The following is a 27,052-nucleotide window of genomic DNA, read 5'->3' as shown; positions in this document are numbered from 1 at the left end:
TTATTATGTCCCCGGTGTCCCCGATGCACCGGTGCGCGACACCTGCTGGGACACGCCGCGCCAGGGACACATGAGGTTGGGTCGGCCACGAATCCGGTGCCCGGTGTGCCACATAAAAAGGATTCTTGGGGCTTGGGGTTGTAGAAACGGGACACGGGAAAAATAAACAAACCGACGCACCACGCACCGCGTGAGACGACGCGCCGCGGCACTTATGGCACTTTGGGCGTGCGCTGGCCGCTCACGGCGGACGGACGAGACGGGACAACTGGACTGTCATGTTTTACAGGTGTTAATTGGTTATTTTATCGTTACCATTATAATGATCCGAAAGCCAGTGTCGATTTCTTGCACAATGGGAAAGGCATGCGGCACCGTCAATGCACGCGGTGCCGTTACATTACTCATCGGCCATTGGGTCCGTTTTTAACAAATATGATAAAGTGTCCGACAGCGACACTGAAACGCAAGCTTCGCTCAGGCTCGGATGCATCGTATCAATTAAATGGCGAACTTTATACGAGCACGGCGCGTACTGAAGTAACATTAAAAATATGCCCACGCCACCAGCCCGGCAGGCAGGCAGGTTGGCCGCCACCATCATCATCATCAGCATCAAGGATCTCTGTTTCAGAAATTACACAAATCGCTTTCGGCTAAAAATGGAACTTGCTCGGGGCCGGTCGAATGGGGTAATGTGCGCTTTATTAATCGCTGCGCTGTTTCAGGACGATTTAGGTCTTTCAGAATCGATGGAATCGTTGTTCGTGTGTGCATTTTTCAGGTGATTTCAATAAAATAACGGCAATCGCAGGCAACCTTTCCCGATGGTGGACCGAGAGCCAGGTGCGTTTAGTGATCGCACCTAAGACGCCTGGTTGGTGTAATAAAACCGAAGGAAAGAAATCGGTTTCAAAATGCTGACAAAAAATCCATTTTGTTTTGCTCGCTTCAGACACCCCTCTTAGTAGTTTCAAAAGAAATGGATTCGTTGAATGTTTGAATATTTGTGGTAAAATAGCCGAAAATCGAACGGTATAAGAAAACCACGATGCCGTGATTCTGGCTGCGTACATACGGACACTGTCGCAGCCTGTTCTAAAATAGCCAAGTCGCAAACCGGTGTTGTCATCTTGGATAACTCTGTTGGTCGACCAATCTCAATGTCGAACCGTCATCAACAGTTCTTTTTAGATCAACCCCAAATATCAGCAAAAATATAAAAACGAAATGTCAAACGTGTTTACGTGCGTGTTTTTGGTCCGAGAAAATAGAAATAGAAGAGAAATTAATTGATTTCTGAATATTTTTTTCTGTATTTTCCGATTTTGTTGCTATACCAGCAAATAAGAACTTAAATTATCCTCTGTTTGTAAGCAAAGCGTATGAAAAAAATAACTAAATAACGCTCGGGTCTGACAAGAGACACTTTTCGTCGAATTTGGAGAGCGAACTCGACGACGAAACTGACAGCTGCTGTCACTTTGGGGTTGCTTTGTTTATGTTTTTTTCCAGGATGCTTTGTTTCGGCATGCCAACAGCTGATTCGTTCAACAAAGTCAACTTGCAACCTCATCGTCGATTCATTTGTCGCTACAAACAGTGCAGTGGATAAAAGCGATGGCCGAAAACCCTTCCGTACCCTTCTCGAAGCAACTGCGCATCGCCACTCGGGACATTCACAGCGTAAGCGATGCGCTCGTGAACGCCAAGCTTGCCTTCGGTAAGCCGCATAATCGAGGGTTGCCACTGAACTAGAATCACGAATCTTTATCTTCACGGCACGCCGTTGCAGCTCTCTACGACAACCGGGTGTGGGCCGAAGGACTGTTAATTTTCTACGACATTTTCAAGCACCTCGAACGGCGTGTGCCTCACGATTTCCTGCCCCCGGAACTGCACCGTACGGCCGAGTTCGAACAGGACCTGCGGCACTACCTTGGCGATGGCTGGGAACGGAAGCACACCCCGAAGCCAGAAGTGCGTGCGTATCTGAAGTATTTGCTGGAAATCGAACGCGAAAACCCGAACCTGCTGCTGGCGTACGTGTACCACCTCTACATGGGCCTTCTGTCGGGTGGACAAATCTTACAAAAAAGGCGTGCCGTTACGCAACGGCTAAATCCTTTCCGACGCACGTCCTCGACGGAGGTAGCACAGGGTGCCGCACTGACTGCATTCGCGGACCATTCCATCTACGAGCTGAAGCAGCGGCTGCGCAAGGTGGTGGACGAGTTTGGGGCGCGGATCGATGACGAAACGCACCGCCGGATGCTCGACGAGAGCCGCAAAGTGTTCGAGCTAAACAACACCATCATCCGGACGGTGCAAGGTACGGGACGAGCGAACGCGCGCATTCTGGCGTACCTTGCCGTGGCCGCCGTGGCAATGCTCGTCGTGCATTATGTCGTGCGGAGTAGTAGCACTGAGGCTAGAGATAAATAAGTGTGTTGCATTTTACATGAAGTTTGAGTGTCACAGATACAAAGTATTTACATTTTACCTCCACACCAATCGGATGTACTGTAGCGCGGGTTTAATGAAAGAAAGACAGCTTTCGTTTAGAGTAATATTTCTTTTTCTAGTATTGCTTCACCACTTCATTTTCCCTACCGACAGCTCTCGCTTAATTTATCGTTGGAATAAACTCTAAGAAACATAGGTACGCAACCGGGCCGAGAGGAGGGCTCATCCTTTCGCTGCGGTCCCTTTCTGTCCCCAAATAGCACCCAAATTTGCAGAATGTATCATAATATCGATCCCTGTTTCCTATAGCTAGGAGGCGCTTTTGCCCAGTGCTTCTTGGTGCCGCCGAAACATTTTTGGAGGTCTTTTTCAACACCGGCCATCAGGCCACAGATTCCGTGAATCCTTTGAAACGGTACGCGAAATCTCTCTCTCTCTGTCTATCTGTTTGCTTTGATGCTAACGTTTTTACTGAAACTTTTAGGGAAAGAAACACACTCAAACACGCCTGCTCCGTTTTATATTCATATACAACCCTCAACCGGGATATAGAGCGATAGCGTTAAACCGACCACTTTATTGAGATTGCAGCGGGTCCCCCGCTTCGGTTATCGGTCACGATTTTTCTTAACACTCGAAACGGCCAACCGGCAGCTAGCGAGATCTGCTACCGACGTTGAACCGAATGGGGCAAACCAAAATATCAGGTATATCAGGTGTAAATACGTAACACGCGGTGGCGATAATGTACACGTTGACCCGTGTCGGATGGGCCATCATATCGAAGTAGAGCTGTTACGATCCATCCCCGTGTGTGGCCGAAGGACCCTACTTGCCACTCTCCTTCATATAACCGCCAATTTAATAACCTAACCTCTTTATAACTAGTCGCGCCCGTGCGTGTATATAGGGTAAGTGTGTGTCTCTCTCTCTCTGTTGCGGAGTAAATAGTCCGTAGCTAAAGTATCACATTTCTCATCAAATCTTTCGTTCGTAGTAAATTCATCTCTATCCGCGTGTGAATGTGTGTCCGAGGCGCGCAAACGGTAAGACCGATAGATAAGGCGGGTCCAACGGTAATCAGAGGCATGAAATCTAACCATCAAGATCGCCTTCGTCCACAGGGGCGCCTCTTCTCTGAATTGCGAAACCACCGGTGGGGGACTTCCATTAAACCTAAACTTAAGCCTACCTAACAGTAGCAGATGATAGATGGATGAGTTGTAACTGACATTCCCTAGGGCTCCTAAATATTGCAACAAAACAAAGTCCCCCCTCCGGTTCGTCGCACTGTAAACCCGAAAAAGGCAGCCACCGCACCGCTGTCCGTGCGGCCGCTCTGCCGGTGCCGCTGCCACCGGGTACGTATCGTTTAACGATCTCGTCTTCTAACTAGTAACCGTTACGTGCTACGTCATCTTTGCGCTATACCGCTAAGCTACTAACCCTATCAATCGTGGCCAAGGAAACCTGGAAAACGGACACCACACGGACCCCTCTTTCAGAGAGGAACTCTCATGTCCACTTTCGCGCGTCCATCCACCCTGGCGGGCGGTGGCCACTAGTTGAGCTGCACGTCCCTACCGTAAGAACTCAAAATCCGGAAAAAATAATAATAACAATAATAATGTATACCATACAACAGGATAACAATACACCGGAGTCGCAAATGTACAACAACCCATAGCGAGGCCAAGGAAGTGGAGGAAAGGCTGAGATTTTAATTACGAAAAAGAAACGAATCGGCCAACTTCAACCCAACTCTGATAAGATAGCGGTCCATCGAAACAGTTCGTGCCATTGGAACGATACGGAAATAGGGTGGTGGTACGAATGGGTCTCTCCAGTCCCTGCTGGAGATTAAAATCAAGCATTATGAGTACTCCCGATACTGCGGCCGAGTTTGCCCGAGGACCACCTGGTATCGGGTTGCTCGGCAGTCGGCAGGAAGTGTTTCAGAGACCACACGCGTGACTCACCGGCCGGGGACAGGGAAAAGTCTTTCGAGTTCGTACGTTCCGCCTAGTTGAACAGCTGAGATACAGTCTACAGGGTAACAGATTGTTTGCCATTTGGTACCGAAATCGTGTCCTCCGGGGCAAAACTCACACTCCACCTAGGCCGTGTGTGCGGGGCACGCGTGTGTGTCAAACTTACTCACAATACTTGATTTTAAATGAGTCTTTCCTATGTTTCTATGGTCGGTCCCGTCAACTTTGTCGCGTACACGTTGGCAACCTGGAACGGGCGAGTGCAAAAAAATTAGTTGGATTCGAAGTCATAATTGCGCGGCTAAGTGCTACCACCTACCCTATAGATCAGTTCGTACTGCTCCCGAGTTCTAACGGCGCTGGCACGTCCCCGTCGCACGTAGTAGACAATTTGAGGCACGTCCACCGTCCGCGGTGGAATCTCCAGCAGCCGTAGCGCCACATCGCACGCCACCAACGTTCCGGTGCGTCCGGTTCCCGGTGAGCAGTGGACGGTGAGTGGTCTTTCGAGAAATAGATACAACAAGGTTATTGCTACAACTAACACCAGTCCCCCGGTCTGAGCCACCTACCCCTGAGTTCGCTGCAACGATTTGTGCTTGTCCATGGTGCCGCCATTGCTCACAGTGCTGGCCGGTTCCTTGGCCGGCGTTCCGTTGCTTGCCGCGTTGTTGTTATTATTGTTATTGTTGTGCGTGCTATCGGTTCCGTTCGCGACCACCGGAGGCGACTGTGGCTCCGCTTCGGGCGATTCGTTCTCCTCCATGATCGTAGCAAACTCGGCCAGCTCCGACGGCGATAGCTTCAGGAAGGTACGAGCCTCCAGCAGCATCCCGATGATGGACGACTCATCGATCGGCACCCCAGTGTCCGGCCACTGGTACCAGAAGTGCATAATCTCTCGCAGATTGTTGGACGGCGTGTGGCGCATGTGCACCGTCGAGATGGTGTACTTTTCCTTGTTTTCCCGATTTTTCAACGTTAACTGCAAACGGTTTGGATGTAGATTTTAAGATTCGACCCCACCGTTTCCCGCCGTTCGACGAATGGACTCACCTGGAAGTCGCCAAAAGTGCGGCTGTTGTCCAGCACGACCGACGGTGGCAAATATTCGGCACACTTCTCGACCCCGTTCTCACTCAGATCGGTCGCCATGATGATCACTTTCGAGTTCTGCTCCCAGACCATCCGCCAGAAGTCGTTGATCGTGTTCTCCATCGGCGCCTGGCAGGCAATGTAGTAGTTGGCCACATCCTTGGGACCCTGTTCGAGAATGGTAAGGACTTAGAAAGGCAACGTTCACGAAGAGTGACCAGCGCCTGCCTACCTTCACAAAGTTGGCGTTGATGTACTCCGTCTTCTCGTCGTCGCTGAGGCGCTTCAGATTAACGCGGGTCTCCGGCAGTGGAACCACGTTAGCGTACCTTCGGATCGGGGGCAACGGGAAGAATTACCAACGGGGATTTTAATTAGCAACATCGGGACACTTACCGATTCTTATCTTCACAGCCTTCCGGGACCTCGTCGGCACGGGCCGTCACATTCGGGATCTCCTTGAACTCGTCGTAGATGGCCGTCTTGTTCTGGATGATGTTCGCCAGCTCGGCCACCGTCAGCGGGTTCGTTTTGAAGTTCGGATCCTCGAACGCCGAGTTACCGTACGATCGTTTGGACATGCGTGCCGCATTACCCTTCCGGCGCACACTGTTGTACACGGACACGTTGTCCAGGCTGTACGCGTCCAGCCCCACCGGGCGACACCGCTGGCCGTATGAAACCTGATTCTGGCGCTTGCGGAACACGATCTGCAACGGTGGATAGTACATCTAGATCAGCGCAAGCGTGCACCGGTCTGTCCACGGGTCGGCAGGGTTAGGAACCAGTATTTACACTATGTGCACTCGTTCACACCACAGACTCACAGACTCGAGACAGGAGAGCAAAGGATTGAGGATAGAGAACACAATCATTCCCCAAACAGTAATTCACTTCCCTTCCATCTTGGAGGGCCATATTCCATTTCTCTGTTAGGAACTCAGTTTGTACAGAAGGTTCGAGGTTAGTATTGTAAAACGATAGAATAGATATAAGATTACGGTGCAATTCACAACCAAGAACCTATTGAGCCTGGAACACTCAGGGCACACCTTCCGTTTACCGTGAGTCTTTACCTGCGATCGTGTATAATATTATCCTGTCCCCAAAAGATCATCTTCTCAAAGATCTTCGCCTGGATAAAGCAAACCCCAACAACAAAACCGGGAAAAGGAAACATTCTCTCATTCTCGCCAAAGACACATTCAAACTTCTGCGTCCTCAGACCGCAGACCAGCGAATAAAACGGTTCCTACGGGTCACGGACAAGGAGTACTTACAAAGGCCGCAATCAAGAGCAGCACCACGATCACGCTCACGATGCTGGCCACCACGGCGACCACCACACTGCTGTCCTCCTCGGCGGCCGGTTCACCCTGGGACTGTTCCGTAGCGCCATCGGCGGCTTGCTTCGGCACACTGGTGACTCCCGCCGTTCCGATCTTCACATCGCTCGGCGCACCGTTCGATGGGTTCGTCAGCTCAATGTAATCTTCCTCCGTGACCGACTCTTCTCCGGACAGCTCGGTCGTGGTCATGGAGCGATCGATCGTACGGCGAGTGGTGTAACGCTCGCTCAAGGATCCGGAAGTCGTTGAAGGAACCGTCGTCGTCGTCGTCGTCGTCGTGCTGGTGGTGGTGAGGGCTGGTGCGTTCGTCGTCGTGGTGATCGTATCATAGACGTGCTTCTCATCCACCACGATCGGTACCTTGCCAGCGTCCTCCGCCACTTCGTCGGTGGTGAGCTGCTGGCTGAGGTCCGTACGTTCCGTCGTGAAACCAACCTGACCCAGGAGGCTCTCTCCGGCGGCGGACGTATCATCCAGCTCTACGTTGTTCGTGAGCGTAACGCTGGAGATGGTCGGTTGAGCCGTTGCGGTCACACTGGCCGTGGCGGTGACCATTCGCTCGTCGGTTCGGTTCAACTGGTTCAGGTTCACCTCCGTCGAGTCCGTCGAGTCCTGGTCGAATGGTTTGGCCGGCCGCACTGTGGTGGTAATAGGCGAACTCGAACCGGTGGTAGTTTCTCTGACCGCCGAATCCGTCGTTGTGACGTAGTCCTGCGTCGTTACGGTGCGTCTTGACGGAACGGTCGTTGGCATCCTGGAGATTATCGTTGTCAGCGGCACCGTGGTGGTCGTCTGCTCGATGCGCCGCAGAATGGACACCGAAGGGGAGTAGGTCGTCACCGGCATGTCCTCCATCGCGCCGAGAGTGCTCGTGTCCATCCGCTGGCTGATCGTGGTCGTGGACTCGAGGGTTAGCCGGACCCGCGGCATATCACTTTCATCGACCATTTCGCTCACCTCGTAGCTACGTCGGGTGGTGGTCGGCAGGATCGGACCACCGTCCGAGCTACCTCCGATCTCATTCGCCACCGTCGTGGTGCTCGAGGCACGCTCCTTAAAGCCAAACACGGGAGCATCCAGGTCGAATATTCCCTGCCTGACTGGGCGCTCCGTCGACGGTGCAAACGTGGTGTCGATCCCGTTCAATTCCTCCCCTTCTGTGTCGGGGCCCGCCGCCGTTTCAGTCACGACCGCCGTCAGCCGGTTCTCCTCGCTCAACACATCGGCCACACCTTCCACGTTCGGCACCTTGTTGGCGTACGTTCGCCGATCCTTACTCTCCGATCCGGCCTCGTCCGATGCGACCGTCGACCGCACGAAGGAGCTGTTCGCAAAGTCCGCCTGCTGCATGATGATGGCCCAGTCCATCAGCTGTTTCAGTGTGTTGTTGGCCACCACGTTCTCGGCGGCATCGCGTGCCACCTCAGCACTCGTGCTTCGCTCCGGGACCTCCTGACCAGGCGCATCGGCCACCTTCCGGTCCACCATGCGCATACCGGCCAGCGCCCAGGCGGCCCCATTCGGCACGTTGATGTCATTGTCCTCGGTCGTTTCCTCGTTGAACTGATCGAGGAACTTGCCCTTCTTGGTGCGTGCCATCGGAGGTTGCGTCGCATTGCGGGCCACCTCGTTCGAGACGATCTCGTAGCTGCTCGATTCGAGCTGCGCCCGTTCGACCGTCCGGGAGCTGTTCCGCTCGGTGGACTCATTGGCGCGGATTGCATCGAGTGCGAGGGTTTCGTCCCCGGCGGAGGTAGTCGTTGCGGTAGGCTCTTCCGTGACGGAGTCTTCATCACCCGCCGCGGAACTTCCGGTGGCGGACGTATCTTCGCCGTCGAAATCGGACGAGCTGCGTTCGTTGTCGTTCAGCGCGATTCCACCGCCGTCGGAGAAGTTCGAGGGCGAGGTGTATCTGTGGACGGGAGCAATAAAGAAGAAAGAAGGTCATCGTCTGGGTTATCGTTCAATTTTACGAGTAATCGAAGCGGAGTAATCTGGGGGTGCTGATTCCCATGTTGCAAGGGCATTACAATGAATTACTTTTAGAAAAGGTTTTTCCCATTTAGACTCGCTACGCTTTCATAATGATAGAGCGAGGTGAGAGGATTCTCCGATGAACCGAGCGAAATGATGTTGTCTTCTTAACATTGATACCAAATTATATACTTTCAAATATATAATCAACCCACCTCTGGGATTGAGGAAATCTTGTACTGACTTCCGGAACTGGTAGGCACTAAAGCATGGCCGAGTTAGAATCGGGAACAATTGAATTAGCTCTACCTCGGAGTCGGTTTGACTTAAGAAATATATCAAGGTGTTAAATTGAAGATATTTTATTGTACTTTGAGAGGAAAATTTTAAAAATTTGTTATGTCGGTCGTCGGAAGAAATCGCGAACTTTCTTTTGAATGCGCGCCATCATTTTCTGCACAATCTTATTGTCCACCTCAGCGGCAAATTGTTTCCAATTTCTCGCCATCTCTGCAGCATCTGGCATAACCATTTCAGTCTTCTTCAACTTTCTATTGATTGTTGCCCAATAATTTTCGATTGGACGGAGTGTAGGGAAATTTGGTGCGTTGATATCCTTTGCGATGAAACCTCTCTTATTGTAAAAGTACCACAGAACTACATCCCTCTATCTCTATCCCTATAGTGGCAGCTTTCCAAATCAGGCCAACGCTTAACCGGATCTATGTGTGACTTAATAAATGATAGAACTCGCTTTTTGTGTTTTTGAGATTTTTAAAGCAGACCACGTGGGGTTGTCGACGTGAGTGTGCAGAATTATTTTTCTTCTTTTGAGTTCCATTAAGCATAACTTTCTATAAACTCCGCGTACCAAGATGAAACTTTCAGCAGTAAAAGTCGAATGTTTACTAAAGATATGACTTTCAACAGATTTGAAATCCAACCACCAGAGGCGCTGCTAGAAATCATAAAATTGTTCCCGATTCTAAGTGGGCCATGCTTTAACTCTTTCCGGTCCGGTATACATATTTGGATGACAGTGTAAACCCACAATTAATGTAAACAGTTTCCCGATAAAACCCGCAGCCCTGACACAATGAGTTTAGTGTCAATTTAGCTCTGTAAAAGCTCTACTGATCCCAGATAGTCTGAGATATTTAAGATCTTCTCCGGAGTACCCGAGAAGAAACCAAAAAGCTTTACTTTATAGACCTTACTCTTATGAACTGTCTCATATTTTGTATATCTTCTGTGTATAAGACTTTTCGTTGCCTTCCATTAATAGTCCGAATTGCGTGCACTCTTACAATTGATCAATGCTTTCGTATTAGCCGCAGCCACATTCATCAACGCTCGCTCGCGATACCGCAAACGATAAAATTGCGTTCGTGTGCTCAATTTCGGGGCCCCCAATTGGGAAAGACGCCTAAAACACACATACGTGGCGCCAAAAATTACCAATTCTCGAATCAGGGCCAACGCGAATCACGCTGGCACGCTTTTCAATTAATAGTTTCCAAATAATAATAGTAGCAAGGAGGGAAACATTACCGGCCCGGACGAATGGACCGCGACGCAGCGAAGCGCGAAGGAACCACCAGCAACCCAACACCCAACACAATGGGCTCACAATGAGAAGCGGGAGAGAAAAATAAAAAAAATAAAAATAATGCAATCCCACACGCGCGATCGATCAGCCCCGATCGGAATACTTTGTCGGAAACTGTGTCCAACTTTCCCCACCGACAAAAACCACCCCCCCTACCGGGGGAAAACCCTCCTTTTTTTTCTTCAGCTTTTGCAGATTTTGTTTTATTTAATTCGGTTCGTGTTTCTACTTTTTCGGCTGCCACTTCCCGCGTTTCACATGCGGTCGTGCGTTGCGCGTTAATGTACTGGCAAGTGGTAGCGTAAAAAAAAAACTATGCCACTAATGGACCCGGAGCCCGGGCCGGGAGGAAAAAGGGGAAGAAGAGCAGCAGCAGAAATGGGGATGACCAAAATGCGCTCCGCTGCGATGCGCTAAATTTTATCATAATTTCAATTCAATCAACCCGGAGGCGGAGTTCCGGGCGAACAACCCTCACCGGCCAGAAGGCACTCGCACATCCGATGCGATCCGATCTTCCTTCCCCGATCGGCACACCGGAGGAAACCGCACCCCAAAAGCACGCCAAGAAAAGGAGAAATTAACCGAAGCAGGCCGTGTGGCATGCGCGGAGTCCCAATTTCGACGTGAGAAGTGAAGTGAAGGTGAGAAAATTGAGCTCACCACCGTGTTGAGCTTGAGAGCGCGCCCCCGGAGGAGGCGATCGGGGAAAATTGGTCCGAAAATCAGGTGTGATTGAGAAATCGGGTGAGCCTGGGGTGGGATCGGCCCTCCCCGCAGCACCAATTAGACCCGCGGCCCGGGCGATCAAAAAGCACTCAAGGGGCACGACGACGAAAACGAAGGCGCCGATCCGCATCGCTGCTCTGGATCGCCGAACGATGATGTTCCTGATTCCGAAATATCAGTCAGTCAGTCAGGTGTGTGTGCTGCCATCTTGAAGTTTGAGAAAAATTCAGGAGGCTCCGTCAGAAGAAGGCACCCAAAAGATAAAGTTCGCGGCGATAGGCGCTTCGTCGTCGTGGCGCAAAATGAGGTTAAAAACGAGACCGCAGTCCGGGCCGCGTTCGATAGGAAATGAAATTAGACGCTCATTGTTGCTCCCCCGGCCAGCCTTCGGCGGCCACGGTGAGAATGTGTGCGATCTGGCGCTTCATTATGAAGCGCGCCAATAACGGGTCCGTCGAGGCCTGGGGCCAGTGTAATCATCAGGACGGCCAGGCAGCTGGCCAACCGGCCTGCCTGCCGAAGCTTTCCCTCTTCATCCCGCAGTAACGAGGCCGCCAGCCGTGTCCAAAATAGAGCCATCTGTCGGGAGGAGGCCACGGGTTGGCACTTACCTGCTGAGCTCGAACCGCTCGACACCCGGCGTCGGAAGATCGGTCTCCGGAGATCCGGAGCCGGGGCTTAGGGTTTCCACCTCTACGGCTTCACTCTCGCCCGAGCTGACCGTGCTGGTTGTGGCCGCCTCGACCTCATCAACTCTGGCCCGCTGCGGCTGCGGTGCGCTCGTTGGCTCCTCGTCGACCACGCCATCCGGCTGTTCCGTTCCGGCGGTCACGGTTCCCGTCAGTCCGTCGTCCATTCGTGGCAGCATCAGTGCATCGGCAGTTCGATCGGCCGATCGCTCCAGCTGTGCTCCACTCGATTCACCAGATGTTGTTGGCAACTCCACCGATCGGCCGCCATTTCCCGTTGCTGTTCCCGTGGTGCTGACCGTCGAGCTGGCGCTCGCTGCTGGCTGCTCCGTGGTGGTGGTGGTCGAGGTAGTAATTTCGCTAATTGCGGCGGCCGTGATGGGGGCTTCCGTCGAGTCTTCGCGGGACGGGCGCTCTTCGTCGTCGTCGTCGTCGGACTGCGATTGCTGATTGCTGTCGGAACCGGCGCTACCGACCGACGAGGTCAGCGATTCGTTCGATAACTGGCTGGCCGACAGGGAGCCGGAGTTGGAGCCAGAGTTGGAGCCCGAGACCGACTCATCATCCACGGAGCCGGAGCCGGAGCCGAAGCCGGAGTTGAGCTCCTCGCGGGTTTCATCCGACAGCAGCGGCCCCGTCGTCGTCGTCATGATTGACAGGCTGGCGTCTTCTTCATCCCGGCTCGACTCCTGATCGTCGTCGTCGGAGGCTGTATCCGCAGCGGACGATGTCAGTTCGTCCGTCTCCAGGTCCGCACTGGCGAATGATCCGGAACCAAGGGAAGACACTTCGTCTCCGGAGCTACCCAGCCGTTCCCGTAGTCCATCCGCTTCTTCCGCTTCGCCCATCACGGGGAACTGCTCGAAGCGATCGTTCGGTCGCGGTGGTGACGCGGTCCCATTCGCGGCTTCAGGCCCCAGACTGGCCGTAGTATTTTCAGCGCCAGGCACCAGAGAATCCTCTGCCTGGCGTCGCACTATCACACGCCCTTCCGCGGCGGGTGCTGGGCTTAGGAGGGCCAGCATCAGCGCCACGAACGCCAGACTGTGCGCCATCTTGGTGGACCGTTCCGATTCGGGATCCGGATGGATCGGGATTTTCGAGTTGGCGGAACGTAAAAAAAATGGTCGGCCTTCCGCGGCGTTTACAGCGCCACTATTCTAGTCGAGTCTGTTTCCGTGGCCACCGGTGCAGCTATGGTCATTCTTCTTCCACGCCTTCTACGCCGAACGGGGTTTCCACGGTTTAGTGGCGGAGCTCAAATCTAAAAAGATACAAAATAAAAAACCAATTTAGTGGGCGACAAGTAAGTTGCTCTCTCTCCAATCTCTCGCGATGGGCGGCAACGAACGCCACAGGTTCAATGATTCGCGACGAACGATAGGCAATTTTCACTTCGCGGCCTCATCAATGTCGCGTAACATTTACGTGCGAAAGTGAAACCCCCGGGCAATCCATTACGCCATCTCGGTACCCAATCAGTATCCAGGGACCGGGTCTCGCCAGGGTGGGACCGATCTGCGGTCGATGTGCGGTCGATGTTAGCTCACCGATGGGCGGTGGAGATGATCACTTTCTGCGGACGCCCCAATGTCGACGCCCTTGTACGATCGACTCCGATGGAGGACGATGGGATGGTAATGTGAGGTATGCAGGGTGTCCGGTGTCGTGAGCAACACTTTCACTAGCACCTGGGACCGGGTGACCGGCCCCAGATTGATGAACCACCTCAACCGCACGGCCACACGGGTTCCAGATGAATTACTTGTTTACTGTTTGCGATCTGTTGGAAAACGGATTGATTGGCCAGACCGACATGAACAGGACGTTCCCATGGACGGTGCCAGACCGATGGTCAGCGGGTTTGCAAACCGGTTCCAAGCCAACCGACTTGTTTAGGTGTCGGGCGCCCCGTCTCGTGATGTCTCTCCGGTGTCGAAGCCGGATGTCCGAGGCCGACCGAACCTCGACAACTTCATTTTCATTGCTTTAAGCGTATCGTAAGCCGACCGGGTCTTTCGGAAGCAATCTGGACCCCGGGGCAACCCGATTTTGGGAACACTGCCTCGAGAGGCACACTCGCTCGGATCGTGATCCCCACCGTTCCGCTCTCTAGTCACGGAACGGCCGACGACAAACGACGATGACTCAGCCGACCAACGAGGCCACACATCGCGAGGCCGGGAAATCGAGGGACCTTCCGCGAAGCCATTAATGAATCAGCGCATTTTTCATCGTGTTTTTATTTCCGATTTTTCGGCGCTAGATTGGCGTAACGCGATGGGTGGGTTGGGAATTTCGGTTGATCTCTTTCGAGGTGACAGTGAAATCTCCGACACCAATTCCGACACTTCCACATTCTGGCCACACCGGAAATAGGGCACATCGTCATTATGGGGACTGTCGCACAGCTAAGCATGGTTAGAGGATCCACTGAGGATCGCGAGTGCGCTTCGTGGAAGCTTGAAAGTCTCCACACGCGACGACAAACATTCGGCGTCAAAAGCCGTGACGAATGAGGCCCCTGCATCTGGAACGTGAAGAGCAATAATACATGAGCCGGAAGTCGGTCTCTTGCGACGGTACTTTTGCTTGCCAGCTTGGTTGGCGTTTGGTTCTGCTCTCCCTCCGCCTGTTGTAACACAGATGTACCAGATCTTTGGGTTTGGCAATCATTTGCAAGCATCATCATCATCATCTCGGAGTGCGCAATATTAAATGAGGTCCTTCTGTCTCTTGTGTCTCTGGCTGACGCTCCTTTTACACGCATCATTACGCAGGCAAGTAATGTCCGTCTCTCGCAAATAACGACCGTCTTTTCACACGCCGTCACGTGAGCTTGTTTTTCCGGTCGCGGAAGTCGTGTTAAATTATTGCGTTCGCTTCCAAACGGAGTGTGGTCATTAAAATCGCGGATGGCGCGCAGCGGCGTGAAATTTAATTCATTTGGAGTTGCTTTTCGGCAACCTTTTATTGTAACACTCCGCCGAAACCCATCAGCAGCCCATCGTGTAATGGTTTATTTCGGACGATTTCTCCGATCGCGGCAATCGATTTTAAGTTCAATTTTCACACCTCACAGCGACACACACATGTGGCCAATGGCCAGTGTCGTCTATCGGACGTATGCCGCCGATCCCGATGCCGATTTTCTAATGCCGATGTCGGAAATTTTCACACGGCCACATTCAAGCTTCGACTTTTCCCGACGCCTAATGGTGGTCACATTTCGCGGTCCCATTTGGCGGCGACCGAGAAACAGTGGCCATCGGTATCGAAAATTGGAATTGGGAAATTTTGGAAAAGTAATTTTAATTGCCGCCCCAAAGGTCGACTGGCTGGCTGGGCCCCGACGATGATGATGATGGATATGGAAATTTTCAGCCTAATTTTCTGCCATCACATCTCGTGGTCGGATCGGGCCGAAATAAAATGTGATTGATTGTTCAGAGTGGGGGGGGGGGGGATCCTTGAGAAGGCCATTCGCCTAGCAAGAACCCAGACGCGGTTCGCAGGTTGTGGCCTCGAGGTGGTTTACGACGGAGATCGATCAACGGTGTAGTGTTTTAATAATGAGTCAGCACGAAGCAGGCCGACGACGGAGTGGAGTTTTCTCGAAGGACACGGTCGGTCTGAAAGTCGAGACGCATCGAAAAACCGTCCGTGACGAGTTCTTTGTACGTTTTTCTTTTGGCGTGTTCATTTTTGTGGCAGGCGTTATTGATTAAGCTCTCGACTCTCTCGGCAATATAATAGGCCTAATGAAGGCTAGGCCCGAAAAATATAATAACGAAACAATATGTACCTTAATGACGAACTTTAAGACGACTAATTATAACGCTCAATGAACGGAAACTGCTCCGTGCATCATCAAAAAGGATCGTCACCAACGGGGAGACCTAAATCAATTCGGAAAGGCCAACTGCCACATTTATTGTGCAACAAGCGCGATCGCCGAGAGGTTTGTAATATCATCCCGTGGCCAATAGGCCAAGAGGCAAGTCCGTGCATAGCGCATAGTCTGCTGCATATTTTAACGGATTGTATTACTGATTTTGTAATCGACGCCCCCCATCTGCTGGCAGCGAGCATTCGATGCCAAGGAGCCATCAGGACAATTAGAGTCGATTACGGCGGACCTGAGCTGGGTAGGTGTCGAGTGGCCGGTGGCTGGCATGGATTACACTGCACCTAAATGAGACACGCTTCCAAGGTCTGCTCTGTGCGCTGCCAATCTTTGTCTGCTGTTTGTTCTGCTGACGTGGCCACCGTCGCCGCCGACTAACGGGAGCAACGCCCATTAGCGGTCCGACCGTCGACCGATAAAAAACAGATGTGCAAGCAGCCGTTTCTCCGGAGGCGGTTTTTGCACCCATCAACTGCCAGTCTGAAGTCTGAAGGCGTCACTGCCACCGCCCCACTCGGGTGATTGACGCGCATTCCCTCCCCGTCCAAGATTTGTCAGTCAGCCGACAAATGCGAAATGCGAAAATTACACAGTGCACTGGCCATTGAAGTCCCGTCTAGGGGGGGAGCCTGCGTCAACGTCCCTCCGTATGGACCAACATCTAAATGCTGAAGACTTTATGCAGCGTAATGAAGCCGGTCTCGCGCGGCTCATAAACCGGCGTCGTCGGCTGAGAAGGGAGTCGACAAATGGGACTAAAGAAATCGGATTGAATTTTAAACGTAACCAGGGCTCTGAGCCCGCTACTAAAACCCCCGGACCGGATACAGCATAAAGCATATGGTGACGGTTTTTCGGTAGTGAAATTGATGAGCTAGAAATCGGATTGAATATTAAAAGTTTTAAGAGAGCGAGCCATTTGCGCTTCGCTGGCCCATCAATAAACTTGCAGATGTCAATTAAAAATGCTAACAAATTGGAACGGAACCAACGCCATCGCCTTTCAGCCTTTCGTCCACATTTAATAAACTCATGGGACGGGAAATGTGTTTGAAAGTTCGCCCAAGGCCTCCATCCATGCTTCAGCTAGCTAAGTGACCGAAGCCGAAAATTGTTTAAACATGCTTTAATGCTGCCTGGGTGCCTCTTGGTATGTGTGCACCTTCAACTGACCTCTTCTCGGTTACGCGAATCGATATGGCACATAAATTTTCCGGCGCCCCGGGGGGCCAGCTCCAAATAGGCAGCCTTGAACTTAGTCAACTTATGCGCGCACGCGTACCGACCGGCGCCGTACGCGTCCTGAATAACGCGGTGGCCACCGGCCCAATGCCATCGAGTCAGGGAAAGCCCTTGTCACGCGACGATCCCCAAGATCGATATCCGGTGGTGGTGGTGGTGGTCCGTCGCTGTAACTGTACCTTAGACGGTCGATCCGTCCGAATGAGTTATTAGCGATTAAGAAAACAACTTCGAGCGGCAGCGATTCCAATCTGTTATCCTAGTCCGAACAGGTCTTACCGCCACGGCATCAGCAGCTGATTACCTCGCGCGGGTCATCAACTGAGCCGCCCGTTTCGAAAGTGTGCTTGTGAGAGAGAGAGAGAGAGAGCAAGAGAAGGAAGAAACCGCGTCAACGAACTGGGGCCACCGACATTGACCATGACTGGGTGGAAGGACACCCGGGTGAAGCCTTCGCGATCGAGGATATCAACCGCGAACGAGCTCTCCGACGAGGTGCACGCTCCATCTTCGCGTCGCGTCAGGTCAGGTTTAGCCAATGGACACTGAAAACACTCTGTGCCTCTCGTCGTTGACACTGGTCAACGCTGAAGCAAGCAGCGCGGGCCGCGCGTGCCTTGAACCGCAACCAACCGCGGTTCTCTCGCGATGGCCATTCCACACATATGATGCTGCTCCACATATGGTTCGGCCACAACGGCCAAAAAAAGGCCGCGGCACGGTCTGCCTTGGCGGTGGAACGTGTTGCGAACGTGGTGCACCATATCCATCGCGAAACCTGACCTGACACATCGCTGTCTCCGTCGGAGGCGCGTGCCAGTGAAAGTAGCTCTCAATTATTAATAATGCACCGGGCGGGGCCGGAGCACGTTGACACTGTCGGGCGCACATGGCGCGAAAGAGAAATGGTCGCAGGCGATCCCCAATGCGCCTTGCCCAATCGATACCACGTGGAGGCGACGTGACGGAGTGTTCGGTTACATGCCGCCCCCAGTTGTGGTTGGAGGAAAAAGTTAGTGCTTCCTTTAAAATACCAGTCTGTTCAATATGTGTTGAGCTTCGATAAAAGAAGGGCGCCGCTGCTAAACTAATTTAGTACAGTACATTAAATAGATGGGTTTCTGAATTTAAACTCGGCCGTTCAAGCCTTGAAGATGATCCACGTCAAGAACCTCCAAAAATAGTACCTACACTTTAATTCGTAGGAAAAATTCAGGATATCGTATTGGAAAATCGTCGAACGACTGAAAGAAGTTTACTACAAACCGACTCACCACTATGGATGAGACTTGGGTCTATCACCATGATCCTGAGGTAAAACAAGAGCCTTAAGAATCTGATGTGAACCTGGTACTTCGGCTCCGAAATGAGTGTTCGTGTCCAGAAATAAGTCCAGCAATATAGTAATTTGTGGTCCGTACGGTGCCATATTGGACACCCGCGGGTCCGTCATTCGGCGAACGTTAGGCCTCACCCAACGTTTCACGTTACATTCCCCAACCAAATAGTAGGCGCAGCTGTTTAGTCGATAGTTGACGCGAGCGGGTGGTGTTGTGTTTTTTCGCGTTTCAAGTGTGTCGCCATGGAAACGACCTTCACAGCGTCGTTAACGATGGTGACGATGGTCCCCCCCCCCCGTAGCTGCGAATGGCGCCATGGCACAGCGCGAATCAACCCTGCCGCTGGGCTGGGCTTCTCTGTAACTCGCTGGGAATAAGCGAAAGGAATGCTGGTTGCAAAATTGAACACTCCGTGGGATCGGAGACGCGTGGGTTTGCGAATTTTCTGGTACGCTCTACTGGGTGACACATCATTTCCGACCGCGAAACTAATCGGGGCGCATAATTTCGGTATGATGCGCACATGATGCGATTCGTTCATTGGTAGGCTCGTACAAGCTCGTTACAAAGTAGTGCGACAAAGAACACTAACGGGCAGCAAAAGCAATTGAAATGTACCGAGCGCGCCTAGAGCCTGTTCGCCGAATTCCTTCCCCGGACCGTTCACTTCGGCAGCGCACGTGCGCCGCCCCGTTCGATGCGTTCAACTTATGTTTATTGCCCTTTAAATATACTGCGGCTTCGAGCCCGACGAACGGCACCGAACGTGACCGGTCGCTAGAAGTTCGCAATAAAAATAGACCCAAGATACGCAATACGGCAAGCAAAGCCTCCTGTTGCACTCGGCGAATGGGCCCTCGTCGGAGTCAAAGTGTGAATAATAATCGGAATACTGGTTGGTTGGCGGAATTCATTAGCACGTCGATCGGGCTTCGAAGACGCGCTTAGGTAACGGGTGGTAACGTGGCGCATTAGCAAATATTGACCGGCCACTTGTGCTTAGCGTCTTGCGCTTTAGTGCTGATTAATGATCAGCACTAGGGACTCTTATTCACTCCAGAAAGCCCTACGATCGGAACTTTGTTAATGATGACTATCTGAGGTAATCGTTAGAGATCTAGATCGAACCTGCCGACCCTCGGCGAAAATGAAAAAAAAAATCCAATTAAACCGTTTGCAAGACCTTACTGCGATGCTGCGACACCGATCTGTGGCCGGCTTCGAGCAAACATAAACCCCAACGGCGGGCGCAATTATGCGATCAAACAACACCCGCAGTTAATTATCCAGCCGGCAGCGATGCCGATGCCTAAACCGGGCGCATCCATCAAGGCGTGCACTTAATCGCGTACGCACAATTACAACGGCCCCCCGCGTGACCCTGATTATTGCTGAGTGTGCCGCTCCGGTGGAGATGTGACCGGAGATGTATATGCTCTACGCCCACCGCGGCAGCAGCCAGGGCTGACCTTCGGCAGATTGCATTCCTTGCGACCCCACCGAACCCTGCCCGTTTTGGGAGGTTCACGCTCAATTGTTAACCGACCAGCGGGGGGTGGGACTTGCAAAATAGCATACGCTGGCCCCACCGGCTGGCTGTACGGGTCGGGTGGTGTTAATGGGGCTCCGATGGCGTGTAGTACGTACGTGGTTTTTTGCTTGTTTCTCGCCACCCGTTTGCAGCATTAATTGGCCCCCCCGAGAAAGGGCGATGTTTTGTAGGCTCTTAACGTAGTCGCGACGCACCCAAAGAGGGTTCCAACCACCGCCCCGGGGGGGCCGAGGATACGCTCCGGGCATAAGCGGCTGATTAGTAAAGATTATACAGGCGCAGGTGAAGGTGAGAGACTCTCATCCGTTACGCGCGAGAGATGTACGCCCGCACCGTCGTGACTACCGTCGGAAGCTGTCGTCGTTTCTTCATTTCCGAAAATAGGGGGCCACGTGCGTGCTGTGTTTTGGGGCGCGTTTGGAGGTCTGTGGGTCGATGTTTTCAAATCACTTAATTTCGAGGTCAGCGCACAAGCGGAACACGCTTTTTGGGCCTCACACTCGCCATTTGGGCGAGAGAAAACTCCACCAAACGGCAGTGGAAGTCGATCCACAGGTACTGTAGGTAGTGTCATCGATACGCTTGGCAACGTTTCGGCGGTCGGTGGGGAGCCGGGATGGTCAAATTTCACTTGACCGGTCTCTAATCGGGTCCCAGACCCACTGTCGGAGAGGTGCCACAGCTGTGCACCTTATTCATCCTTCACGGCAAACTGCCGCGGTGCGTGCGAAGAGTCGCGAATCGGACATCGGAATACTCGACAGTGTCCCAAAAAGGACCACAATGTCATCCAATCTACGCGCCAACACCACCCTGTAATGTTGGCAAATGGTCGGCGCATGTGGAGCACAATTACTATCGCCCGACACAATCGGCCAGCGGAACCGGAATCGGACCCGCATTCCTTTCGGACGCACTCTGCACAAACTCTACCAGGGTTGGGGGCTAATAACAGTTCGGCCGATCGGTCTTCACGGGACCTTGCCGCCGCCGCCGGTAATGAATCACCGTGCCGTAAATGTCACCGCGCGACGGACCACCAATCGGCCATCGTCGTCGTCGGGCGCGCCAATTCTGTTCCTATTTTTTACACTTCCGTTTCCGATCGATTCAGGGGGCCACTTTGATGGATTGATGGATGCGATGGACACGTATTGAAAGCCCTTTTCAAATGTGCCCTCCTCGGGCTGACACTGACGTGGGGTTTAATCTGCTAGCTTAGGGCACGGAACGTTAATCGCGTATTGGATGTTTCCGGAACGCGCGAAAGCTCGTAATTCAATCGCTTTTTTCCTTCGGAACCGAACCACAATACCGCACGATATGGGCCAGTTAGCTGGAATGGTTAAGAGAATCACCAACAACCAAGTGGTAACTACCTCACTCGATTCGGAGTTTTGCTGACTGCGCGATCACAGCGATCGGTTCGCGGAATGCTGCCGTAAGCTAGGGGGGTGAGTCTTACCCAAGCAATGCATCAATTGTACTTTGTGCCTGTGCGTTTCACTGGGGTCGGAACAGGTCGGAACATACCTGGAAAGAAACCGAAGTAAACCGATATTAGTTATGGTGATTATAATAATCCACCCGATTATATCATTCCACGATCTTCGATGTGGTGCCATTAATGTTGCAATATATTGATCATAATTTTAAAAATAATTAGCTATAAGTATGTGTTTATTGCGCAGTTTGCGTCATTTTCACCAGCAGAAGAGCACCACAGTAAACTCCAACACTTGATGGGGTTTTGCGAACCAGACCGAAGGTTGAAAGGAAAGGCGTCTCTTGGTTGGAATAGGGGAAAGCCTCGGCGAAACCGGAAAATCCTAAACCGCTTGTTGTCCAATTGGATTAGTCGTCCCGACCAGACGTTGAAGAGACACGCGGTTCGACTGAAACGCATTAAACGGACCCGGTTGGAGGATGTATCTCGGAATGCGAATCGAGCCCGACGCGAATAACAGTATTGCAACACTTAGTGCATCCTGCCGCCAGCGATACTACTCAATCAACAGCTCGGCATCGATCGAAGTGGAAACATTCGGCCTAACGGTAATGGACACCGACATGCTTGACATGCTGGCCTGGCCTGTGGCCTGGCATCGGCTACATTGTGGCACATTCCACCTCGACACATCCATTGACGGCCATCAGAGGAAAATTCCAGACGTGTTGTTCGCACAACTCTTACCGGAATGTCAACCCCCACCCCAACGGGCTGGGGGACCGGATTAGAAACCGGAAATGGGAACTCTAAAAATAAAGACAGACAGTGCCTTGTGATGCCGTTGTCATTGAAGTAAATTGGAGAAGATAAACAAATCGAGCGCAACGGCTCCGGGATATCATCCGTTGTCAGCGTTGTGGCGGCCGAAGATCACGTTTGATTAGACAGAATTAGGTAACGAGCACAATCGGCCCAGCACACGCACCAAGACGGGACGGGTTGGTGAAGATCGCTCCCATCGCTTCCGTAAACTCGCCCTGGCCGGCAATCAACCCGCCTGAGTGATACACTCCGGCCGGGTGTCTAGTCCCAACACCCTCCAAGGGCTTCCGAGGTACGATCTGATCTTCACGCTGGCTCCTCGTAAATCGGGAATGAGATATGTTTTTGATAACCTAAAGTGACTAGAAAACGCCCCATCAATCACGTAACACACCCCCATCCCACGGCACCACCCGTTCTGACCGAGTGCGCCGTAAGGTGCGCACCCATCATTCAAACCTGCGGCTGCGCGATTAGATAATAGTCATCCGCGCATCATCTTGCTGGCCCCTCTTCATTTCTAAACTAAAAACAAAATAAATGGGGAACAACAAAAAAAATGGTAAAAGGTAGCAGCGCCAGTCAGTGACTGTCAGACGCCGGCTCACAAGACCCTTCACAACCGTCGGCGGGGTTTGTGAGCAGATTCGGCGTGGGAAGATGGATAGCGACAGACCGGAGCTGGGAAGATGATTTCCACCTCGCCGAATTCATAACGCAACTTCCCGCGTGTGCTCGGGGTATCTTGAGGTGCTTCTCACGCTCGATCAGCCGACAGGTACTTTCGAGAGGCCGCGTTAGGCCAACCAGCCAACTCAAGACTATCACGGCTTGATGCTGCAACGGCCCTCTGAACTAAAATTACAGAATTAACGTTTTCAGATACGACACCTCACCTTACGCATTAGCCAATCGATTGCAGATGGATGAAAGTTCTTCAGATCTGCAGCGATAGCGATGAGGGAGAACCAAGCGAGGGACCACCGCACACTGCACTGGAGGACGTTACTCCTCGGTCTGGAGCATACAGCAACGGTACTACCGGGGCCGCCGAGGGGCCGTTCTCCCTCGCTGGGCCCGGCCACGGCAAACTTTCACTCCGTCCAGACCACCGTTAGACACGTGCCCCGTATATCACTCGGTGTTTACTCTCCGGTGGCTCTGGCTCTGTGTGGGTTTGGATTCCGATTTCAATTGAACCACTTCCAAACCACACGACGATTGCTTCACTCCTACACGGGGTCTGTTACGGTTTGGCCGATCCGCACCAAAACCGGAGCAGTGTGACGTCCGCGGCTCTCGGTGTGCAAATGCTCGGCCTGCAGCCGGAGCCGATCGCTCCGGGCCTCTGGTTGCGCGACCGATCGGAGCGGAGCAGGAGCGAGAGTTCTTCGCTCGGGCGTGGAAAATAAACAGGAAACCTCGAGCGGCCCGAACGGCCCGGTTCGATGAACTGAACTTCGAAGCGCGACCGCCACAACACTTCTGGTACCTTTCTGGTCGCGCTGGTGAATGGCGGAAGAATTTCTAGCCAGGAACCCTTCTGTGTGTTCGAGCCCATTAGTCACAAATACACACAGGACAGAGGTAGAGGTAGTCAGTCGGGCCTTTCTCGCGCGCAGGTGGCTTGGCTTAATGAAGCGGTCAGCCAGGTTTGGGGCACCGGACGGTTTCAAAACCGCCCGGTGTCTCTAATTTAAAGGCCCGTGGCTGTGGCTCGTTACGATGGAATGAAGCCTAGGCACGCGCAATCTGCAGGAAGCGTTCGACTAGCGACACAATTCGTGTGAAACGATTCGAAGCGGTCCACGGCCTACTGCTCCGAAGAGTGTCGTAACACTCATCTCACCGAGCTGTCACTTGTCAAGAGCGTCTGAACACCTTCCCGCCCCCGTTTTGAGGGGCCCCCAGCCGAGTTATCAGTTGATTCACGGTCACCCTATCTCGGGCCGAATCTCGGACCGGACTCGGACACGCCGAATAACATTGACCGACTGACTGACTGGGTCGGTGAGTTGTCGGGCGTCCCGTTACAAAATGTTGGCAGCGCAAAGTGAAGAGATGACACACCGGCGACCGTGTCACTTGATAACGTACAAGATTGTATAGGGTCTGATCGGTCTGGTGTTTGGATTTTATCGCTTAAACTTCGTTCTGCAAATTGTGAACACTTTGCAGAAAATTGGGAAATATTTAAAACTTCTTTCCAAAATGGTGAGTCTTCCCAACCCAAACTGTACGAAATTTTAAAAGCTCATTGCATTTCAGCACATTTCCACCTAGTTGTGAAGAGTATTTGGAAGACCAACTCATCGTGCAAGAGAAGCCAATGCACCGACAACGCGAGTGACTATTTGGTACGGATTTTGGTCTGGAGGCACCGTTCGAAAATGAACTTGAACCCACCGCGATCCTCGATGGCATATCCTACCAAGAAATGTTGCCAAGAATCAATCCACATCTTCGGAATTCAAACGTGCTAGATTGACCACCCTATAGGAGGCTCCATTCCACCTGGGACGGACCCTAGGAAACCTGGCTATGAGTAAGCCGAGACGGGTGGCCTCGACGTGTCGTTTTTCGGGGTGGCCTTATCTCGACCACGGCTAGATGGGCCGATGAGAGCGGACCGATAGGGTGCTTAGGCAGCCTTCAGGCGGTCAACACGCGCACGCGCCTTATCAGTGAGATAACTGCTCAAGTGCACCAACCTCGCACTGGCCACGCAAACAGCTGTCGATGGATGTGTGACGCAAGTGGCACTGGTACCTAAGCGCCAACCTAAGCGCCTCCAAGCAGCCTCTGTGAGGAGTGCGATCACGCAAATCGGTCAATTTGCTACCTGGAGCTACAGAGACTGCGGCCCCAAATGATGGCAGCCGACGGCAGCTCTTTGCTCTGCTTCTTTATGCATTCGACACCTTAACCTGCTTCCCGGCGGCTGAGCTGGACGCGCACTGGACGTGACCGTCAAGCCGCCCCGTCGTTAACCGGGTCGGACGGCCAATCCAGCGCAAAACTTATAGGCGCCCGAAATCCGCTTTCGAGACCTCCCCGTCACAGGGGTTCGGGCAATGATTAATTCATTAAATGATTAATCTTGATCCAGGGTGCCCAGTCAACGCCCACACACACATACCCGTTTGGCCGCCTAGGTATTGCCGGTGAATAATGTAATTTTTTAGTGGGTGAGAAATTTATAACGCGCAACAACTCTTTTGCGCTGCGTGCGCTTCCGAGCGGCAACGTGGGCTGCTACCGGGTGACTGTTTTTTTGGGGCGCTGAAACTGGCGCTCCTGAACCCAGACTGGCGCTCCAGGACCGGGGGCACCATTCATCATCATCGTTCGCCGACGGAATGCTGCTTCTGGAACTACTGGAATGTGGAGAATGTTTTAAGCAACATCCATAAACCTGGGATGGCTGGGCTTTAATGGGTTCAGAGCGCACAATTTGGTTCCCTTGTTCTTTATTAATTTTGGTCCTCAAAATGTGGAAGTTCGTTTGGGCCCGGAATAACGGAAGGCACCCCTCGAGCGGGTTATGACCAGACAGCATAAATCTTCTCGGTGAGCCGGTCGAGAAGTTGTCCAGCTGACTGGTGGCTACAGGAAACTTTTACAGGGCCGCCCCAAACCGCTAAAGGCGCACCGGTTCTTGCCAAGAACGAACAAAGCGCCGTCTAGCAGCATAATTGCATGCAGCTCCCACGCTCTTGAGCCATTCCGAACGGAGTTCCACGAGAGGCATTATTCCCAAGTCGAACCGAAATGTTTGTTCTAACCGCTGGTGGACACCTTTGTGTGTTTGGCTTCCTAGCACACCAAACCCCAAGCCTAGCCACCTAGAACCCAGGAAGGGGCGCTCCCCACAGTGGGTGGGAATATGAAAGGCCACCCAAAACTACCCGGTTACATTCCTTTGCATTGCAACGCGCTGAGAAAACGTTGGCCCCCGGCGCACGCTCCGAGAGAGCTGGTGGGTATGTTGGCAAATCGTGTCGCCCTCCGCTGTGTGGGTCTGTGCCCACCGATGGCATTATGATTACGGCGTGCGCAACTTACGAAACACCCCTTCCAGCCCGTCCCCCCGGCTCAGCTTAAGCCGGGGAGCCCGGTGAGGTAGTTGTGCTCTAGGTCCGTGCGCTCAGCAGGACCAGGAATGTCAACCAACCGGGCGACGCGACTCGACCGTTCCCGTTTATCCCCGGGTCCCCGGGTGACGGTCCGCTTCAACGACAGTTGCGCCCCAACGTGACCCAATTCCGTTTGCCACGCACGGAGAACACACGGAGAAAATGTGGATCAGTTTTTCCCGGCCGGCGGTCGCCGAAGTCCTGTGCAGATGGAGCTGGTGGCGCAGTGAAACCGGTTCGAAGATCTGGCACCCGAGGTCTGATCTGGTGGGAAACCTTTGGGCCCCGTGCGGACCGCTACTTCCGATGGGCTACTTATGATCTCGGACACTAAATACCACATTACGGATACTCTCTTCCCATTCTTCGATCGGGGGGTTTATAGTTTTACTATTCTGGTCTAGTTTTCAATTTACGATTTACTTGACTAAGTCGTCTGCAGTAACTCTCTCTCTCTCTCTCTCTCTCTCTCTCTCTCTCTCTCTCTCTCTCTCTCTCTCTCTCTCTCTTTCTCTCTCTCTCTCTCTCTCTCTCTCTCTCTTTCTAGCTCGTATTGGTCTCAGCGACGTGTGAAAATTAGAGCATATTCTGTTCAGTGCCCTCGACTTGACTGCCGATGTCTTCTACGGTGACTCCATCGAGTGGTGTCCACCTTAAGAAGGCTTGGGATTCATTTGTGAGCGGCTCCAGACTGATACTCT

General features: G+C 52.6%; 2 protein-coding genes across 2 annotated transcripts; one reads left to right on the top strand and one right to left on the bottom strand.

Annotated features, from left to right (window-relative positions):
* The first annotated feature begins 1,546 nt into the window (after window positions 1-1,546).
* Window positions 1,547-2,487, top strand: LOC131210266 (heme oxygenase 1). The gene is made up of 2 exons (XM_058203487.1): window positions 1,547-1,723; window positions 1,796-2,487. The coding sequence occupies exons 1-2, from the start codon at window positions 1,621-1,623 to the stop codon at window positions 2,443-2,445; spliced, it is 753 nt and encodes a 250-aa protein (XP_058059470.1). The 5' UTR covers window positions 1,547-1,620; the 3' UTR covers window positions 2,446-2,487.
* Window positions 2,488-4,424: 1,937 nt separating this feature from the next.
* Window positions 4,425-12,927, bottom strand: LOC131207045 (mucin-5AC). Its single transcript, XM_058199653.1, has 8 exons — window positions 11,825-12,927; window positions 6,833-8,813; window positions 5,949-6,283; window positions 5,785-5,881; window positions 5,514-5,720; window positions 5,030-5,442; window positions 4,777-4,960; window positions 4,425-4,704 (listed from the first exon to the last, which is right to left on the bottom strand). The coding sequence occupies exons 1-8, from the start codon at window positions 12,925-12,927 to the stop codon at window positions 4,654-4,656; spliced, it is 4,371 nt and encodes a 1,456-aa protein (XP_058055636.1). The 3' UTR covers window positions 4,425-4,653.
* Between the last annotated feature and the right edge of the window lie 14,125 nt (window positions 12,928-27,052).

The sequence above is a fragment of the Anopheles bellator genome, chromosome 2 (genome assembly GCF_943735745.2).
Source record: "Anopheles bellator chromosome 2, idAnoBellAS_SP24_06.2, whole genome shotgun sequence".
Taxonomy (NCBI): domain Eukaryota; kingdom Metazoa; phylum Arthropoda; class Insecta; order Diptera; family Culicidae; genus Anopheles; species Anopheles bellator.
The sequence above is the reverse complement of the archived record's forward strand: the minus strand, read 5'-3'. Positions and strand labels throughout refer to the sequence as shown.

Excerpts from the sequence above, each read along its gene's own strand:
- LOC131210266 (XM_058203487.1), top strand. The coding sequence starts at position 1,621 with ATGGCCGAAAACCCTTCCGTACCCTTCTCGAAGCAACTGCGCATCGCC. Across the intron at positions 1,724-1,795 it reads GAACGCCAAGCTTGCCTTCG|CTCTCTACGACAACCGGGTG; the intron begins GTAAGCCGCATA and ends ACGCCGTTGCAG.
- LOC131207045 (XM_058199653.1), bottom strand. The coding sequence starts at position 12,927 with ATGCTGGCCCTCCTAAGCCCAGCACCCGCCGCGGAAGGGCGTGTGATA. Across the intron at positions 5,882-5,948 it reads GGCTGTGAAGATAAGAATCG|GTACGCTAACGTGGTTCCAC; the intron begins GTAAGTGTCCCG and ends CCCGATCCGAAG. Across the intron at positions 4,961-5,029 it reads TCGTTGCAGCGAACTCAGGG|ACCACTCACCGTCCACTGCT; the intron begins GTAGGTGGCTCA and ends ATTTCTCGAAAG.